Raw genomic sequence first — 19820 nt, 5'->3', positions numbered from 1 at the left:
ATGAAAAATATCTTAGAGAAGGAGAACAGAATTCTCATTAGAAGATCCTTAGATATATTACTAATGTTTTTTCTTACAGGTTGTTAGTTACCCTTCTCATTTTTCATCATATTGGTGTGTTTAGAACTGTAGGCCATGATATGGGAAGAAACTTCCAGGGTGTCTTAGCTCAGTCTTATTGTCATGAACAACTATAACACCAAACACCTTTCACACATAAGAGAATGCTTTCAGGTGTAGGCCCTTCACATTTTCTCTTCCTCTACCCCTCTTCCAGGTCCTGTAGTATTACAGTAAGGCTATGGCCTACAGTTCTAAGTACACCAATATGATGAAAAATGAGAAGGGTAACTAACAACCCATAAGAAAAAAACATTAATAATATATCTAAGGATCTTCTAATGAGAATTCTGTTTTCTAAGATGATATTTTTCATCAAACAATGTGGAGAAGTTCCCATGATACATTTTTAAAAATTATAACCTTTTCCCATGGATTAATGTCAGGGTACCTGAAACCTCTCCGTTTTACTACTGTTGCTTAACATGTTTGTCCTTTGCCTTACCACTCTCGTTTGCTCTACACTTACCTTGTCTCCTTACCTCCATCCCTGGAGCAAGGCAAGGTTCTTGGAGCTCTTACTGCTTTTTCCATGTTACTCCTATTCAGCACCTCCTTTTATACTACTTGTTGAGGGTTAGGTGTCCTTTTTTTGTTTTGTCGTTCTGGCCTGCCCGGGGAATTTTTACCCATTATGTGCTGGGACAACCTAACTACCGGTACTTAGGGGTGATTGACAACGGGGCCCGGGGCGGGGGGGGGGGGGGGGGGGGGGGGGAGGGCAGAAAAGGAGGGTGGGGACAGTTTTTAGCTGGCTTTCTTCGGCTTCGGGGAAGGACGTTCGTTTGCTGGGTCGCGGAGCTGCTGCGGTGGAGAGAAGGGAATTTTTCGCCATCACCCAGACAGAGCTGCTCCTTCTTCTCCTTCTCCCCTCTTGGTTGGTGGCCTCGCACCCCCTGCCCTGCCGGGACGTGTGGCAGTGCCAGGCACCGCCGCGGAGCTGCTGATACACCTCACCCACCAGCCCAGGATCTCAGCTCATCCCTGCTGTTTCCAGCCGACTGTTCCTCAGAGCCCTGCAGGAGCACCGGGACTGACTGCCCGAGGGGGTTTGTGAAAACAAAACCTCTCCTCCATCCCGTCTCAGCCGAGAAGGCTGTCCCGGGGTCCCTGGTTCTGTGTTCTTGTTATTGCTGTACTTATTGTTTGTTTGTTTGCCTGATTATACTAGTAAAGAACTGTTATTCCTATCCCCAGATCTCTGCCTGAAAGCCCCTTGATTCCAAATTTATAATAATTCGGAGGGAGGGGGTCTACATTTTTTCATCCCAAGGGAGGCTCCTGCTCTCCCTAGCAGACACCTGTCTTCTAGAACCAAGACACTACTCTATAGAAGTAAGGTAGGATTACCTTTCTCCAAGTTTTCAGAGCCTTCTTTCACTCTAATGTGGTTTCGTCTTTCTTGATTCTCTACATCACTGGCTCTCAGAATAGGGCCAAGCTGTTGATGGTCCACCAAGTGGTTGCCTAGAGAGAAACAAAGAACACCTCTGAATGCTGCTGCCTACTGCTCCTTCACAGTAACAGTCAATGCAAATCAATTTTCTTAGCCGTTTAAGTTCACTTGAAAGAAAAGCTAACACTGCAGACCTTCTGTACACTTCTGATTACTGCTTGGCATATCAACATTTTACTGCTGCTGCTGAATCAAACCCCAGTAAAAGAAGCCCTCGAATTAAAGGAGCACTTAACTACAAAAGCTTATGAACACAATGAACCCAGAGCTACTTGGGTTTCTGACAAACAATCTTTTCTCTGCTACAAGGCAACTCACAGTATCCTAGCATTAGTGTGCGGCCACAAAACCAAGCTTCACTGGGTGAGATGAGAGCAGCTCATGGCTTGGAACTTGCCTCGTTATCCAACAGTGAGTTCTCTTCTTTTTATGTATCTCTAAATTGGCAATTCTTATATTATCAAGACATCACTATAAAATGGCACTAAATGTGAAAGGATTTGCTCGAGCAGTCACTAGAATATGTTACAACTAAGCCATGAGAAGAGGACAGAAAAAGGGTCAAGTATTATCTGTCTTCAGTGTCAAATGGTATTACAGTGTTAATGGACAAAGATGGCATAAGTGAAAATAAACCAAAATCAATACAGACAATTTCAGAAAAACAAAATTAATACAAAGTGCCTCCATTTCTTATTTAAAAGGTTCTGAGTCATGTTATTTCCTTCACTTCTTTGAAATACTTACAAGAGAAAACAAAGTTATTGATATCCTGTTTCCAACACAGTAAAGTGATTTTTTGAAAGTTGTAATTTATACCTAAAAGTCTAATATAAAAGGTATTAATCTCACTAGAAAAGTAATAACGTTATTATTCTTTCTTATGACTTTAAGTTAAAAAGAGGTTGTAATAAGATTATTTCTGTGATTTAGAAAAATAAATGCTCTACAGCTCTTAACCAACTTTCATGTATGTATGACTTGCTATGGATAAAAAAATTATCTCTGTAGTGATGTGTTTCCCTGCATTTACTAAGAAAAAAAAATATCTAGCGTGGAAAAAATGCATTTTGTAGCCTCAGCAAAGGGTGAAAAACAGGCCTTAAGCCACGAAGGGCAAAAATGTGGCCATGTAAGAGTGGCCTACCTATTCTATGCTAGCTTTGAGGTGATACCAGTCTCTCTGTAAACGGAAAGAATCACAGGTTTTGAGAGAGAAAAAGGCAGTTAGTGCAGGAACACTAATCTCACTGTAAGAAACACTGTAATATATTTTCTAGAAAGAGAGACCTCACTCTCATGCAGATACACACAAGTCCAGTGTAGCTATGGCTTTAAATACATAGTATTCTTGATGAATGAATCTCCTGTAATTACAGGGAGCTACTCACCATCCTCTGTAATAGTACCACTGCTGGAGCCATTGCTCTTGGCGTGTCTGTGAGAAGAAGAGACAGAAGACTCTGCATTTTGAACCTTAGGAGATGGGGAAGGTGATGGAGAAGGTGTGAGAGTTGGTGATGTGCTTTTAGATGTAGATGAAGTCCCAGATGGAGGTCTTTTGTTCATCTCCAGTTTTTGCTGCAGTCAATGATACAATCATTTCAGTTAAAAAATAATCCAAAAAATGTTGACCTATACATGATGCTTCATTATTACTTGAGTTGTATATCATTTCTGAGAGTATGTAATCACAACTAGAAGTTTCTGCTTGATCTATATTGAAATAATTGAAGCAATAGTGATTTTATCCCAGATCAAAGTTTCTCCTCAAAATTATCAAGAAAAATACATTTATTAAGGCTGTAATTTTGTAATAGGAAAATTATTTCTTGTAAAGCAATACTGCCCACAAGCACTACAATTATTCTTTTTCTAAAAGGACTATTATGGTTTAAGTACAGGTGGCACCTATGCACCACACAGCCTCTCACACACCTCCCCACCCCCTCTGCAATGGGCAGAAGCAGAAGTAAAACTTGCAGTTGAGATAAAAACAGTTTAATAACAGAAGCAAAATTCATTACTTTGACTTGAAAATAAGGATTTTCATTCAGAAATTTAAGTCTCAGGTAAAGATTTTCAAAGTGTATGAGATGCCAGTTTAAAGTAGCACTTCATGCTGGATTAACCAGAAACATGTAGCAAGCACAAAGTAAGTTTTGGGCACATTAAACCGCTTGCTGCACTGGAATGGAAGTTTTCTGCCAGCCGTAAAATTTATTATTGCCTAACAGGAATCAACTGATTTATTAAGAATTTTGCAAATATTTAATTCATTTGGAGGCATGGAAAACAGGAAAATACATGAGTTAAAATGGGTAATAAGAATATACATATGAACACATATCAACAGTCTTTCCCAAAAACAGTCAATGCGCCTCATCTCCTAAATTCTTTGATCTACATATACATTTTGATGTCTGCATTGTATGATCCAAAAAGAAGGTAAATTTTTACTGGATTCCAGAATTCAGAGTTTAAATACCTTTTTGTCACTCAGGCTACTACAACAAACTGATAAAAAAGTTGATCTGTGTAACAATGTGAGAAATGAGAATGACAGTGGTTCCCGTCTTTACAATTTTGCTTCTGTGCAAAAACAGAACTGTGGCATAAATTGAACTTTTCTAGTTAGTGAAAAAGATGCAGATTTAAAAGATAAAACTTATTTGAGTGGTAACATTCTTCCATTACTCTATCCTGTGTCAGAATGTAATACTTCCTTAGCCCTGCACTGAACTGGCTAGAAGTAATGTAGCATGATACAAACTTGAGAGCTCCCTGAAGAGCATCATGAACTCACTCCAACTTTTTGTCCCAAATTTCCATCTAACTTATTACTGGCCATTTGTGTTGCAGGATGGTCTTCCCTCCTTAGCACACTGTCTGCATTTATTTAAATTACATCATCCTTTAAAATGTTGTTATATTTTTTTTTTCTTTAAAGCTCGCACCATCTCACCCCTCACGGATAAGTTTTGCAAAATTCATCAGTGTAATATCACTGCATTTTTAGATCAGCTATTTCAAAGTTTAGACAGCATGATCCTCATAGGAGGACAAAGCCATTCCTCAATGGATACAGACTGATACAGTAACCAGCATTTACACTGCTGATTACAATAACACACTGCTAGCTTCTGTAGCCTGTATGCATCCATATTTGATTGTGTTCTCCCAACAGAAATCTCCAAAAATCACCTCCATTGTGTGACACATGAATACCTATAGTGAGATCCACACTATGACACGTTTTGTTACTGGTGGACAGAATGAAACTCGTCTAGACATCTAAGCAAAGGGCACTGAAAAAGCTGTTGCCTTTCCGAAACAGTGGCAAAAATGTTGTTTAAAAATCTTCTCAACAGTATAATGAACAGCCTTTCCATAAGATGATCTGCAGCACACTGCACTTCACTACTCTTTTATCCTCTAATGTATCCCACTGTGAGTGGAAACAGTAGTTAAACTTTTTAATGTCAGCACTGCCGCAACAAAAGGCCATGGGATATACAGGCCAAAGCTCACAGGCACAGGTATTATCTCTTGGTGGGATAATTAATATAACTGGAGAAAAATGAGACTTTTGGTGGGCACACAAGGAGCTCTTCTGAAATTACTTCCAAGCTAAAAACAAGCTGAGAGGACATGCTGAGAGTTTAATTAAAACATACTGGTCAGACCACCTCTGAAAGAAAAAGCATTTGGTAGCTGCTCTGCAGAGAAGACTTTAATGAGGGAAGAGTATGATAAAGGGGTTTTGTCTACCAGAAAAAGACAGGGATCATTTATAACTCAGGGAGCAGTTATACAGGATAGAAAGGGAGGAAAGAATACCATATACCAAAGAATTGATTTGAATCCTCAGACTCTGGCGGTCCAGCTGAGTTAGAAATTTTAGCTCCCAGTCTCATCTTTGAAAAGCAACCAGTAGTCCCTCCAGAATCAGGACTGACAGATCACAGACAAAGTGACTATTCATGGAAACTGTTTCCGCATTGGTAGTTGCACCTCTTCTTTTTCTGATTTTTGTCTTCCAGAAATCTCCATGTAATTTCTGAACAACTTTGCAATTTCATTTATCATTTTTATGCACTTATTAAATACAAGTATTGCATACTGTTCCCATAAGACATCACAGAATGAGATTGCAAAAGTATTAATTTTATACTCTGGACATTTTTGTTTCCTCAGGCAAAATTTGAAGAACCTCACTGAAAGAGGTAAACACAACAAAACAAACTGAGCTGCTTGGAGTTCACATAAGCAAAAGTTGGAGAAATTTGCTCTTGCTCACATATTGTAACATTTCCAGAATACCAGACATTAGAATATAAACCCCAAATTACATGTTTTCCTTCTCTTGCTCTCTGAAATGCAATGTTTCCCTATGTAAACAGACCCATCAATTTCTCAATTGTGTATCACATCTTCTGTTATGATGTTGCTTTATAATTTGTGCCTCTGCAGATCTTGAAAATTTAAAATCTTAACTGTCAAAAATATTGTATAAAGCAGTTAAGAACTTCAAAGTACACACACACAAAAGGGCAGGTGATGAGGGTAAAGCTATCCCAGGGAATTGACAGCTAAGTCAGTACAGATAGTAAAGCCTCAGGAGCAAAACCGGATTTTGGTGATGGCCTACTGTTTAAAAATGACACCTCGTGGAGCAGACTGGTTATGTATATAATATGATATAGGATATGCTGTGGTCAGCATATCCTGGTACAAATTATGTCATGCTCTGCATTCAGATTGAGCCTTTGAAGAGAAACTAGCTAGAGAAACCAACTATACCACTTCAGGGAAAAATCCAGGAATAACTAACATAAAACACTGGACCTGGACCATGAAAGAAATAATGAGAAACCACAATAGTGCAGATCTACCCTAAGATTAAGCATTACATTTATTGGTTTTTAAAATATAATGAAATTAATAATAAAGTAAAATGTTTTATTTTTAGGTTTCATCTTCTGTGGACTTGTACTTAAAAGTAAGGTTTGTAGAGCTGAAAAGCTGCCACTAACATAAAAAGTGTTCATTCCTTTTTGGCTGTGCAATGTTGTGCACCAGCTACTCATGACTTAGATATGACCTATTAGCCAATTTGGAAGTGCGAAATTTTACATTTCCCATTACCTTTACAACATGTCCATTGCCAACAATCTGAGCACTCTGCAAATCCGACATGGTAGATGAAGGAGTTGACTGGACTGGACTGGACTGTTGGCTGGGTTTCTGTTCAGGTAAGCCTGCTGCTTTTCTTCTTTGGGCTGCAATCTGAGACAAAACGTTATCTGCACTGCCACCTAGAATAAAAGTAAAATAAACCCAGTAAAGGAAACCGTAAGTTTGAAATGTCTGTTAACTCTCAAACATTCACTTTCATTTAAAAACTGACTGGATGAAGCAAGGGAAAATTGCCAGGTTCAGGTCTCTCCAGCAGCTTCCAGAATACAGAACAGAAATCAGTTGCAGAAGAGGGAAGCCAGCCTTGTGTATACACACACAGAGCTGATTTTCATACCCTTGGACATAGTTTTTATGAGCCATTCACCATATTGTCTTCAACAACTACTAGGTATAATGCATGCCTTTGGTTTTAATTGAAAATTGATTTTTATTTTAAACAGAAAGTTAAGCAACATGCATAGGAGTCAGCTCTATGACATCCATGGTGCAATGAACCAGCATCCACCTGATCCACCATGGGTGGATCTAGTAAAATGTGCATGAGATTTGGTGACCACTGAGACTTCTGTAACAGATGTGAGGCTCTTCTTCCCTTATGTAGGTGTTTGAAGTCCAATCCCACATCCACTAAATTTACAGAAGCTTTGCTTGTACAATGGTAGGAGTGCTCAGAAAAGGTTTAGTATCTTCTACCATCATCACAGTTTTTAACTGAATCAGATACAAATTACTTTCTACCTGATGGTACAAAAATGGTACCTGATCTGTTATGCAGTTCTCCTCCATGTCTGTTAATTCCTGCAATGTTATTGGAACCACCAGAAGAATGGGGAGAATGGTTGAAGTTGTTGGAATTTGAAGGAGATGCTGGTCTTCTTGTAAACGTTGATAACTTGACTGGCCTAGCACCTTTGCTAACAGATGTCTGGAAAACAAAATGAAAAATAATTTGTTCTTTCTTGATTGAGAAAAATAAAGAGCAAACATCAACCACTGTTTTATTTATCCCAAGTTCTGAAACTTCCACTGAAGAACAAAGGGGATATCAGAAAGAACCTTATTTTACATATACATATATACTGAATATATACTTATATAAATATATATTTGTATAGAATATATTTATTCAGTGAAAGAAATTACACGATATTAAGCCATTAATTCTTCTTAATCTTTGGCCAACACAAATGAGCATGTATGATGCACCTGAGACGCGATATACACAGTACTATGAACAGTGAGGAAGAATAAAAATTATCACATGTGAAATTTCTTTCCTGCAGAATCTTGGCTTTGTCTCTACCATCTTACAAAACAGCTACAAACTTCCCATTCATCATATCTCTATTTCTTACAAACTAAGCCGCAAGAAGTGATATAAACTTACTTTCCACCAGTTGCATTTTTATACTCCCTGCAATCTAAACAGCCAGCTACACTACTAAGTTTAATTAATTGAGGCACTACTGATCTAGCTATACACTACCCAAATCCTCAGTCACATCCTCCTTAACTTATTTTACACCATTGGCTGCTGCCAGCCATTTGACATATGAGCTTTTGTAGCTCAGCTTTTTCATGTTTCTTATCCTGTTGCTCAAATCACTACTTCCATCTCTAACTTACTGTTTCCCTCCTTCCTATACCCTCAGCAAGACTCTTCTTTCCTCACAGGACTGATGGTTAGTCTTCCCCTACTTTCTCTGTTCCTCACTTTATACACAGGCCAATTATCCAGTTACATTATTACAACCATCTTTTTTTGGGATGATTAATACTTGCCTTCCTGTTATCTTCCTGTCACTTCCCTTCTAATACTCTGCCTTATTCCACCTAAGTCACCTCTACTGGCATTAAGCTAACATCCACTTAAAGGAAGGAAAAGAGAAAAAAATTCCTCCTAAATGTCTTCATTGTCCCATTTCTAGAACTGACACTGAAACACTATTCTGGACTAGTCCTCTCTACATCTAGCTACTACAGTGTACAGTTAGGGGAGTAAGCACTTCTCCTTTTTGTCCAACTATGAAAGAGAACGCTGTCAGGGTTGTTTAATTTCCTATCTCAAGACAAACCACCTATTTTTCTTTTGGTTTGCATTTTCACTGAAAATATTATGGAATCAGGCAAGCTCCTTCTATAAAAAACCAGAAATAATCAAGACTTTTTCCAGTCTTTTACAGTACTTCCAATTTAAAGCTGTGTGCCTTCAAGTCCACTTGATCACTACTTACTACAATTTTATCTATTGCTAATCTTTCAGAATATTATGTCTGTATATTGGTCTTACTGATATTTCTTCCCTCCCGCTCAGTTCCTAAAAATTGAGCAATTTTCATTCTTTTTTTCTGTCCCTGCTCTTTTTCCAATTCAGAGGAGTTTCTACCACACTCTTCATGGTTCTGGTTAACAACAACAAAAACCCAAAACAAACAAACAACCCCCCAACAAAATAAAATACCAAACAAAATAAAAAAACCCCAAAGCCCCTCAAAACCAAACCAAACAGAGAAAGTTCTTTCACTTCGTACAGAAATTTTGTTCCATTATGTTCCTTGCACACAAATGTGCATTCTTCCTAAGCTGCACTGCTTAAAAGAAGCCATTGCTGAGACAGTGGGTTAAAGGCAATTTCTAATCAGAAACAGAGTGGCTCACCAGTCAGCAGGGCCCAGGCATAACACAGTATTTTCACACACATTCAGTTTGCTTACTGTATCAGAGTTGCCACTGCTGTTAAAATCGTGCTTGATTGCTCTCTGTGGCCAGGCAGTTCTCATCTGTTCAGCTTTGCCATCTTTCCTGAGTCGGGTTCGGTCAGAATTCCAAAGTTCAAAGCTTGAGGGTGGTAAGAAAGGTGGTATCACTGCTTTCAGCTTATCACTGGGCAGCCTGGTAAATGGAGCACTACTCCTCAGCTGAGACAGGGGAATAAAGAAAAGTGGAGGAAAAGAGTCACTTCTTAAAACAGATTACTGGGAGCTGGTGATGTAGTTTCAAAGTTTTAAGTTAAGCAAAAAGATGAAAACACATTTAAACAGAACAGAAATGAAACACAGAATTACTATTTGCGAAGAAATACAACACATAATGAAAGACAAACACCAACGAACATTGTGGCACCCCTCAGTATTATGCTTATTCATTTGATACAATGAATATAGTTCATTAAGTGGCAGAAACTGTCTCTTCCTTTACTGGACTAAATATTGCTCAAGATGACTTTAAGAAGAATAACTCTCAATTTCCAAAGAAATAACAATGTAGTCCTTTTTGTATTCCCAGACAGGATGCCTGGAAACAGTGAGCAACTCTATGTTCCTGCTGTATGTGTACTGCAGAAAGAGATAAAAACACCACAACTGATTTTGCTCCCTGGAGTTCTGTCAGTCAGTCAGTCATATCAAAAGTTCTTACAAAAGAACTCAAACTTCTTACAAAAGAACATAAAGGTAAAAACCAGCCAAATTTAATGATATCACCAGGGAGTAAGCTGCAGGGGAATATAAAGTTACAGCATAACAAAAGAAGAAATAGAATAACACAAATACACCTCCCAAATTAAATATTTAATAGTTACCTCTACCAGTAATTTCACACCTCCATTGTACCATGTTCCATCCATGTTGTCTTCACTTCATACTGATTTTGTCAGCAACTAAGCAGCTGTTCCATCTATTTTACTATTTAATTGCTGATCAAACAAAGGTATGGGTAACTCTTGAAGGAATTCAGTACAGCTTCTGTATCACACTACTTTTAGAACTTTCTAGTCTAAGAACTACCGGTGTATCCAGGCCTGTCAGTTCCTATCTAGTGACTATAAACAAGCTCTTTTTCTAGAAGTGACTTGGACAGGAAGCAAAAAACTGTAGAAATTACGGGAGCTACATGACCCTCTGAATTTGGCTGAAGACACCAAGAACACTGCAACATACCATAGTTGTCAATAATTCATCATCCTTTCCGCCTTTTGAAGTGTTTGCACCTGAAAAATACATAAATTATGTTTTATTGTTTACATGTTTCTACTTTTGTTTCTAAGAATAGGTCATTGTTTTTAAACAGTCAACAGCTTTACCCACAGGAAGCACAGACTATGAAGATTTCCAGTGACACTGTCATGCACCTCAGCTAAAGCCAAATCCTACTCTGCATTGCAGACAGTGGGGGATTTTCATGGAGAGCTGTACAATTTCAGTAGATGTGCTTTACAAGTTGAGCTTTTTCAATTTCTCTTTCTTCTCAGAATTACTTATTTGTTTAAATAAAATGGTTTTCATTACATAGATTAGTTTATTGAATATATTAACATTTTTCAGTGACCTGTGTGTATTTAATGGTTTTCACTAAAGAACAGTAACATGGTTATATTAATATTTTCCTGCTTAAATGATGCTGCACTCAGCATGATCAACAGTAAGAATGGACATCTCTTTTTCTACAGACTGTAAATACGTTTTTTTCACTTATATGAAGCTAAAGCAGAGCTAATCCAGTAAACCCAGTAAAATACAGAAATAGTATCATCCTGACTACCCCACAAGAGCTCATTTCCCACAAGACAACTCTGCCTTTACCACTAGCTTTGTTATTTGTGGTCCAAGCTGTAGCAGCATCAAGGTTTCCAGAGGTGTCTGTATCACTCTGTGAGGCTACTTTTATAGTGCAATTTAATGATGGTTCGGTCTCATCCGGAAAAGGCACAAACTCATTAGAAGGAAACCCATGGCGCAATGTCTGAGTCAACTTCAGCTTGCGGAATCGGTTGGACATCCTGCTCCACCAGGACTAGATGGATAAGAAGACACAACAATTTAGTTCCAACTAAAAGAAAACAAAGAAGAATAGAAATGTATAAATAAGCAATCCTTTCAGCAGCAATAACTTTACCAAGGAATTTCTGAAGTAAACTGAAAAGCACTGTTAAGCGGTTTGCAGTTACCAACAGAATCCTTCACTGTATGTGTAATAATTATCTCTTCCCTTATTTTACCTGGCAAATATTTTAAATTGTTTTTCCACAGTATATAGAAGACCAAAGTAGATAGAAGTATTAGGGCAATTTGAATAGGGAATTTTTGTAGCTATACAGCAAATATTTAATTTTCCCACTAACTTCCAATTTCACCATCAATTTTGACTCTCTCTGGAATCAATGAGTGGCATCTCTATTTTCTGCTTTTTAGAGGTGCGCATATGAGCTTATGTAATATGCATCAAAGCTTCCCGTCAAGATTTTCAAAATCAGTGGCAAACCTGAAGAGGTCTGGTAGGATTTATGTCAAACTAAAGATCCATAATCCATACAGTGCTGCTGTACAGATAATTTAAACCAGACTGGAAAGACTACAAACTGAAAAAGAGCAAGGCAAGGAAATAGCAGCTGTGAAAACAACATAAACCTTCGGACTATGTAAATATAACCTCCATCCATACAGATATCACATACGTGGAACCTGTTACACATAAGGACTATCTTTGCTCAAAATAAAATTTTGTGTGCAACAGACTTGCACATTTTTACAGGCAGACAGTGCAAGTTGCTTCAAGTCTTTTGCAAGATATTTCTCTAGACTATACAAAACCTATGCCATTTGCACCAAAAATTATGTGGCTTCTAGGTAAATCAGATTATAAGTACCTTCTGATTATTTCATAGTAAAGTTTCTCCTTTCCATTCTGGAACACTTTATAAAAACTCATGTTAAAGTGACAACACTTTATGGTAGATAGGTGGCTTTAGGTGATAGCAAATCCAGGTAACAATCCCTTCTAGCAACACATATTTCTTCTCTCTTCTTGGCATTTAGTATTTTTCAGCTACTCACTGATATATGTTTTTGCAACTTTCTTATCCTTTGCTTATTAATCCTTGTAGCAGAAGACCATTAAAAACGTTTTAGATCTGCACAGAGCATTAGTAATGTATAGAGTTCTCAGACCTCTGTATCTCGTCGGTGTCACAACTAATAAAGATTTACATTACTTTCAGCAACAAAGATCTGATGAAAAAAGGCAAGAGAGACAAATAGCTCTGAGAAAGCAATAAAACCCACAGTTCAGCATTTATTCACCTTCCAAAAGGAACTGGAATTTCATCTAGTTTTAACACAGAGTCCAATGAGTTTACAAAAGAGAGTGCTTGAACTTCTTGGTTTTGGTCACTTGCTTCTGTAAGAAAGATCACTTCTAACTGCTCAACATCTCTGTTACTCCTACTCACAGTGCTTCTGCTTCCTTAATAAACACTTACCACAAACTACCCCAAAATGGAGTAAGTAGAGCCACTATGTTACCAGACAGAAAACTACTGCTCGATGACAAGAAAGTAATGACATTGGAGAGGTTCATCTTGTCTTCTGGTGTTCACAGTCTGATCTCTGGAGTTTTTAGTTTGCTGTTGCAGGAGTTTGCAGCCTCTCCATATACCCCTACCACATCACACATGTACAGAAGCTGTAATAAAGGGCTTTAAATAGACTGAGGTATTCAAGTACCAAAAATTAATTTCTGGTTAAAAATAGAGTCTATAAAAAGGTTGAAATCTAGCAGCAGTGGGAGAAGGCAACAGTATCAGAGAACTAGAAAAATGGTGTTGCCATTTCAGAAATACCTTAGACATTTATAATACTAGGAATTAAAAAGTAAGGGGGAAAACTGAAAATCTCTGCCCTCAAACAATTTTAATCTAAAATAGAAACTGAATGTGAATGCTGAAGAGGAACAGGCAGGAACTAAAAAAAAGGAAATAAAATTTTTGCATATGGAAAAGGGACAACTTTGTTTTTGAGACTGTTGGGAGGAAAGGGTTAAAATCAAATAGAAGGAGAGAAGGGTTTCTACTCAAAGTGACCTTTCAGCTGGGAATGCTAAAAATGTAGGTGTGGAAAACTCCATTTATTAGCCTATTGTTGTTCATCCTCTGCCTGATTGGAGAAGTGGAATTCCTGGGTAGAGGTAACACACTGTCACAGACACACCCAAAGCCTTTTGTTATAGGGATGGACTGAGCCTACTGGAGCTTGGGTCCCTGTGTGTCTCTGGCACCCAGCCTCTTCCTTGAGGTAACAAAATAAATCTTCTCCTTGCATTTTAGCTGTGGCTTGGTGGTTGCTGTGGTTACCCACCTATTCACACAGAGGCCATGAAATGGTTAGAAACAAAGCAGTTAACAGTTCTTGTGTGATAGAGGTGAACAATGAGATCATGAATATCCTACATTATCAGCATGCAAAGGAACAACACACAAATTAAAAATAAAAGAAACACATCACAAAATAAAAGGTCTACTAGTTAACGACAAAAGTGATCAAAAGGTGAAACTGAAAAGCGTTTCTTTTTCTTAAACTTCAAAAGCAGCCTACCTGTAATCAGGTATTTTAGTGTGAATACCATTAATAAGAGGAAGGCAGGAATATATGTGCATTTGCTTAACAGAGTAAGAGTATTTAAATGAGCTTACACAAATTAAAACCAGACAATATTGATTAAAATTACCCCAGATTAATTATAGGCAACATAACCTCTGAACAAATATTGATTATCTTCAGTTAAAGAGTATGGAAGAATTAATAGAAATCAGGCAAAAGGCAAATATACAACTACTGAAAAAGAAAAATCTGAAAATTTACTGATCAAAATGCTTAACATGAAAATGCATAACTGAAAAACTTTGTATGTCATCACAGTTCATAAGACACAGAATAGGTTTGTTGAAAATAAATTCTACCAAATGAATCTCTTTTTGACAGAGTAACCAGTCAAAAGAGCAGAAGGGAGGAAAAGCTGGAATGCAGTTTGACTTTAATAAAGCTTTTATTGCTATTTCATGTAGCATTCATCAAACAATTGAGAAACATATGCTTCAAGTAAAATTAATAAAAGGAAAAGACCACAGCCAAAAAATGAGACGAACTGCAAATTATTTGATCTCAAATTGGGAGAACATACTTGTCACGGTGACACTGGTGGTTGGATTTTTTTCCCCAGGACCAAGACTGGCAATACAGAGGCTATTTTCTCATGTTCAGGCTCAGTTGTTTATTCTTTCCTTATCTATATTACATATATACAGAGTACAAGGAGCTACATACAGTAGGATAGAAAGGTGCAAAATGAAGAATCTCTCCAAGGTCTTTTATGTTGGTCTTTATATTGGATTATTATCCAATAATCAAATGCCAACTAAGTTATTTCTTTTAGTGACCCATTGACCCGACACCTGTGTGCTGCACTACAGACTCTTTCATCCAATCACTCATTATTACCCAAAAACCCTGAGAAGAAGAAGATGAAGAAAGAAGAACAACAAGAAGAGACAACACCCCAAAGTCTCCATCCTGGATTCACTTATTAATATAACTAAAACTCCAAACTCTTTTTCATCCAGTGATTTAAGAGAACTCTAACTTACACACTCACATTGTTAGCTTCTTTGCTTAACTTCAAAAGCCATCTCCATGGTTTCAGGCTAAACTCAGTGCTCTCTTGGGTGTCAGAGCCAGGCACCACAGATAAGGGCCTATTTTCTATGCCTCTAACCCCAACACATACTTTGTGCAGTAGGTTTAGGAATGTTCACGAACAACTACAACAAAGAAACATAACATGTTTTTCTGAAGTCTATAGAAGACATGCATCTAGACAGTTTTGTAAGGATCTTTAACACTCTAAGTTTAAACACTGCCAAATCGACATTATTCAGTAGGGGTCAAGCTGGCATGCAAGAAGAAATCAAGTGTACTAATATAAGAAAGGAACAAAGCAGGTGTACTAAAGAAAAAAATCAGTCACAACATAGCAGAAACTAAGTATAGACGCACAGTTACTGCTGCTGCTGCAAAAAAAAGTGAATTTCACTGATAATAGGAAACACATCTGTGACATAGTTTTTGCATGTAGTTTTGTTTACGTGATACTGTGATCCTAGTCAGAGTCTCATCAATCATTTTAGAATCCTCATCTTCACAGATAACATTCAAACAAGAAACAGTAAAAAGTTTAGGAAACAAAACCGACAAACAAATTTGCATTAATCAATTTTGTTTGGACTAGAAAAAAAAATTAATATAATAGTTCTCAAAGTATTTATACAGTTCTTATTAAAATGAAGGTGACCGCTGAACAAGAATCAATCAATTTAATGGGCAACAAAAGAGATCTAGGTTAAATCAGGGTGAAAAAAATTCTGACCTCAAAAAGCATCAAGCAGTGGAATTGGGTGCTGATGGAGACCATGGGATCAGGGGATCTTCTTCACCAAGTGAAAGGAGAGAGAACTGAACATCTGTCAAAGATGTTCTTGGCGTGTTTATTCTGTCTCCTGATGTAAAGCCAAGTAAGCTTCATGAATTCCCTCTCACTTTTACACTGCCATGCTCCTGCAGACCCCACATTCAGTCATTTGCACTGATCTAGACAAAAAAATGCTGTACTCACTGAGTTGCCAGAAGTATTTTTGTTTACAGTTCCAGCTCACCACAGAGCAACTGCCTGCACAGAAACACTATTGCTACAAATCCCAGGAGAGGTCCCTCACTACAGCCTCTCGTCACATGCTGGCCCAAAGAGATATTGCTGTTATGACACTGCCCTCCAGCCAGAAAACTTGAAAATATCATTTTTGCCCTTTTTGAGTATTTGTAAAAGTAATGTAAATATGTAAGATCCTCGTGGTCAGACAGTCTGATTGGTAAAGCATTAAGAAGTGATGGAAGAATAGATTATATTCCAGGTTATATTTATTATAGAACTATTCAGAACACAGTTTCTGCTGAAAAAGTGTTTGATTATGACTAGTAAGCACTGTAATATTCTGTAGTTTTGAGACCAATTATGTAAATATTCCAGAATATTACATTTGTGTCAATAGTTGTGTGTATATCCTTATCACTGAGAAATCTTTTTTTTTCACCTCACAATCTTCTATGACCCTAATTCAAGCCATTGTATCGTAACACTGGAAGGGTTGCAATCCAATCCACTGTTGATCTGTGTTAGAGCCTTTGTTTTAAAAATGAGTTAAGATATCCTTCAAGTTTAAAGCCTAGGCCCTAGCCAGGCCTTAACTTTACCTAGATAGAAGGTTTGCCACCAGACCCAAATGTTTTGTCCGTCAAAACAATGTTCAAGTCACTTTAATTTAGCAATTTGACCCCATCAATATAACAGCTAAAACCATCTATCAAAAACTCAAAAACAAAGCAAATTAAAAGTCTGTTTTTGCTAATAACCTAAGGCAAAGGCTATGTTTGTTTTTCCACAAAAACTTCCACTAAAGAAGGATTCAACTAAGAGTGTAAAGCCATATCAAGTACAAAAACATATTAACAACTCCAAAAATAAGACTAAGAATGTAACTGTGTGAGTTAGATAAAATTATGTTAAGTCACTGAGTGAAATATTTAAAACTTAGTTTGAGATATAGTAGTGAATGACAGACTAGATGGAGGTTCTAAGGTGTTAGCTTGTCTTTGCCTTTCTTCCTTCTTCATAGTTTTGAGTAATATTGATGATTAGACAGAGAAGTGTGCAGTGTGGAACACGGCTGTTTAGTTATTGGGTTAAAAGTAAAAATAAATTAGTTAGCATTTGGTAATTAAACAGTTTATACTTAAAAGACCTTATAGACAGAGCCCTACTTTGCCATTTGCAGCTCATTAGATTAGTATGTAGAAGTGCTTATTGTCTATAAAAATGTAATATAGATAAGAAAAATAAACATCCTAAATCCAAATGTGAAAGCAGTCTCTCTGCTCATTAATCCCAATCCTGAGAAAAAGAACTGGATACTTTCACAGATCTGTACTCCATAAAGCCATAAACTAATCTGTCAGTTTCCCATCTAAGTAAAATAGGTCCATCTAAATTGAAAATGAAGTTTTATCATATTGAATAATAGCATAATCATATGAAAACAACCACATGTTCCTTCACAGTTATATCTGCAAAACAGATCTGAGCTCTAAAGCAGAACTTTAAATGGCCTTTAAAATTCATGTCAAAAATAGCCTGGAAATTAACATAACTTTTTTCAAGATCCTGGAATATTTATACTTAAAGGACAACATCATGAACTCCAGGAAATTCTGACATACACCATAAGATTATTCACCTAAATAAACCAATGCTTGGAAATAAGCAACAATAATGAGAACAAGTACAAAAATTACTCTTTTTCCTTCTCTTTTGCAAACAGTCAATGCAAGTTGCAGTATCTTTGTTTAGTTTGCATACGTTTATTTTAACTCCATGTTGTTTCCTACTAACATCAGTTTTGAGTTAAGGATACAGCATGCCAGAGGACATGTAAGCCTGAAGTGCACACTCCTCCACAACTCTTCAAATCTCTGCTATGATCTTTTTAATTTTCAATGTCGGTAGCCTGTTAACATTTATGGCAATGAAGGAGTCTACCCTCTGCCCAGACTTATAAGCAAGATCATAATGGAAACTGAGTTCCAAACAAATGAACACAGTACCTTCCACTTAATCATGCAATCTATTTCTAGGCACTGAAATGCTTCAATGCAAACCCTTCCCACTACCTTGCCACCTGACAAAAAGGTGAATACATGCTATGCTCCACAAAAACAGAACACACTGTCAACAAGGAATTCGGAAACACACACAACACCCCAACAAACCCAGTTACATATTAGATCCAAAACACTTAGCAACTGCTTTCTCTCTTTATACATTACAGGAATTAATGAGTTTTTATCAAGAATGAATATATTTACCTTTAGGCCTCCTTTGTCATCTGGCAACATTGGGACATTTAAGGATTGCCTGCTTCTGGAACAAGGCAGAGATGATCTGTTGTTCAGTTTATTCTTGTCTTTATCTACTTGCATGCATGCTGATGCCAGTAACCTTACAAGCTCTGTGTCTGAAAGGAAGCAAAATAAGATAATGTTTGGCCTGTTTTGCTTTCCCAAACTACAGCCACTGACACTTTCCCTGTTAATCCCATAAGTAGCAATGGATCTACCTCTCAAACACAAAGCAAATGAACCCCCAAAACTTCCTTCTTTCTTGACCTATTTTCCCATGCTTTCTCCCCACAATAAGGGCTCTTATTATTTCTCTAAAGGTATTTATCAATAAAAATAAGCATGCTACTCAGCTGGAATCAGACGTGTGACCAAGTGAACTGCCTCCTCTCGCATTTTGTACAAGTTAAGAACAATACTGAGATGCTCCCTTTCCTCACCTGACACAGAATAGATTAAAGGAAAATGAAGACTCTTTCCTCAAGTGGAAGTTGCAGAAAAGAAGTTCGAAAGTAAATCCCAAAGAGAAAGAAGATGCTCAGCCTGGACAATACAGGAACTGAAAAGAAACATTAAGAAAAAAGATGGACAAAAAAGAAGTAAGAAAAAAAGTAAGAGGACAAAAAAAGAACAAGCATGACAGGAGACAGGAAAGCAAAAAAAAAAAAATTCTGTAAATCTGCATTTTGTACAGGAGTCAGGTAGGATTTTCAGAAAGGCAGAGAGAACTGAACGAAAGAGAAAGAAGTAGCACGACAAACTATTCTGTCACAGAAATTGGTTCTAAAATAATGCTCTGTATTTACTGTCTAAAAGGTTCTACTATTAGTGATCTACTTTTGACATGGAAAAGAATCTGCTAGTAACCAAGATCACCATAACATGTAAATTCAGAGACTTCATTAGCAGTAATGGTTTTAGCTTCAGATAAATCAAGTCAGTTACCAAGGAAGGTTAACAATAACAAATTATACATGTAAAACAAATTGCAACAAAAAATACTTGTTTCATTCAAGCCTCCCCAAAGCATGCTGCCTTGTCCGACAGCACACCCAAACAAACGTGAACCCTGACGGTGTGATTTATTCTCAGCCTTTGCAGAACTAGAGGGAGGTTCAGCCAGGAGTTGCCTAGTTCTGTTCCTACTGTGCTCTCCTTGTCCTGTCCCTTTGGTGTTTTTTGGCAAGGAGCAATTTCTAGCTCCTGCCCATAGCTCTGTGCTGATGACACTACAGAATACCAGTGTGTCCACAATCAAATGCCAC

General features: G+C 37.4%; 1 protein-coding gene across 6 annotated transcripts in view; it reads right to left on the bottom strand.

Moving 5' to 3' along the window:
* Positions 1-19820, bottom strand: part of ANKS6 (ankyrin repeat and sterile alpha motif domain containing 6) — a 42306-nt gene that overhangs the window by 9988 nt on the left and 12498 nt on the right. For all 6 annotated transcript variants that reach the window (XR_015772386.1, XR_015772387.1, XM_014256665.2 and 3 more), the window contains exons 6-13: positions 18523-18671; positions 11359-11569; positions 10717-10766; positions 9493-9696; positions 7538-7703; positions 6725-6894; positions 2968-3157; positions 1471-1587 (exon numbers count right to left, since the gene is read on the bottom strand). Coding sequence is in view for 4 of the 6 variants with exons in the window: in XM_014256665.2 (XP_014112140.1) it covers positions 1471-1587; positions 2968-3157; positions 6725-6894; positions 7538-7703; positions 9493-9696; positions 10717-10766; positions 11359-11569; positions 18523-18671 (1257 nt within the window). In the remaining 2 variants the exon portion in view is untranslated. The remainder of the gene's footprint in view (positions 1-1470; positions 1588-2967; positions 3158-6724; positions 6895-7537; positions 7704-9492; positions 9697-10716; positions 10767-11358; positions 11570-18522; positions 18672-19820) is intronic.

This window comes from Pseudopodoces humilis, chromosome 1 (genome assembly GCF_049639895.1).
Source record: "Pseudopodoces humilis isolate 2021_Gansu_Grassland_sample_001 chromosome 1, ASM4963989v1, whole genome shotgun sequence".
Classification (NCBI taxonomy): domain Eukaryota; kingdom Metazoa; phylum Chordata; class Aves; order Passeriformes; family Paridae; genus Pseudopodoces; species Pseudopodoces humilis.
The sequence above is the reverse complement of the archived record's forward strand: the minus strand, read 5'-3'. Positions and strand labels throughout refer to the sequence as shown.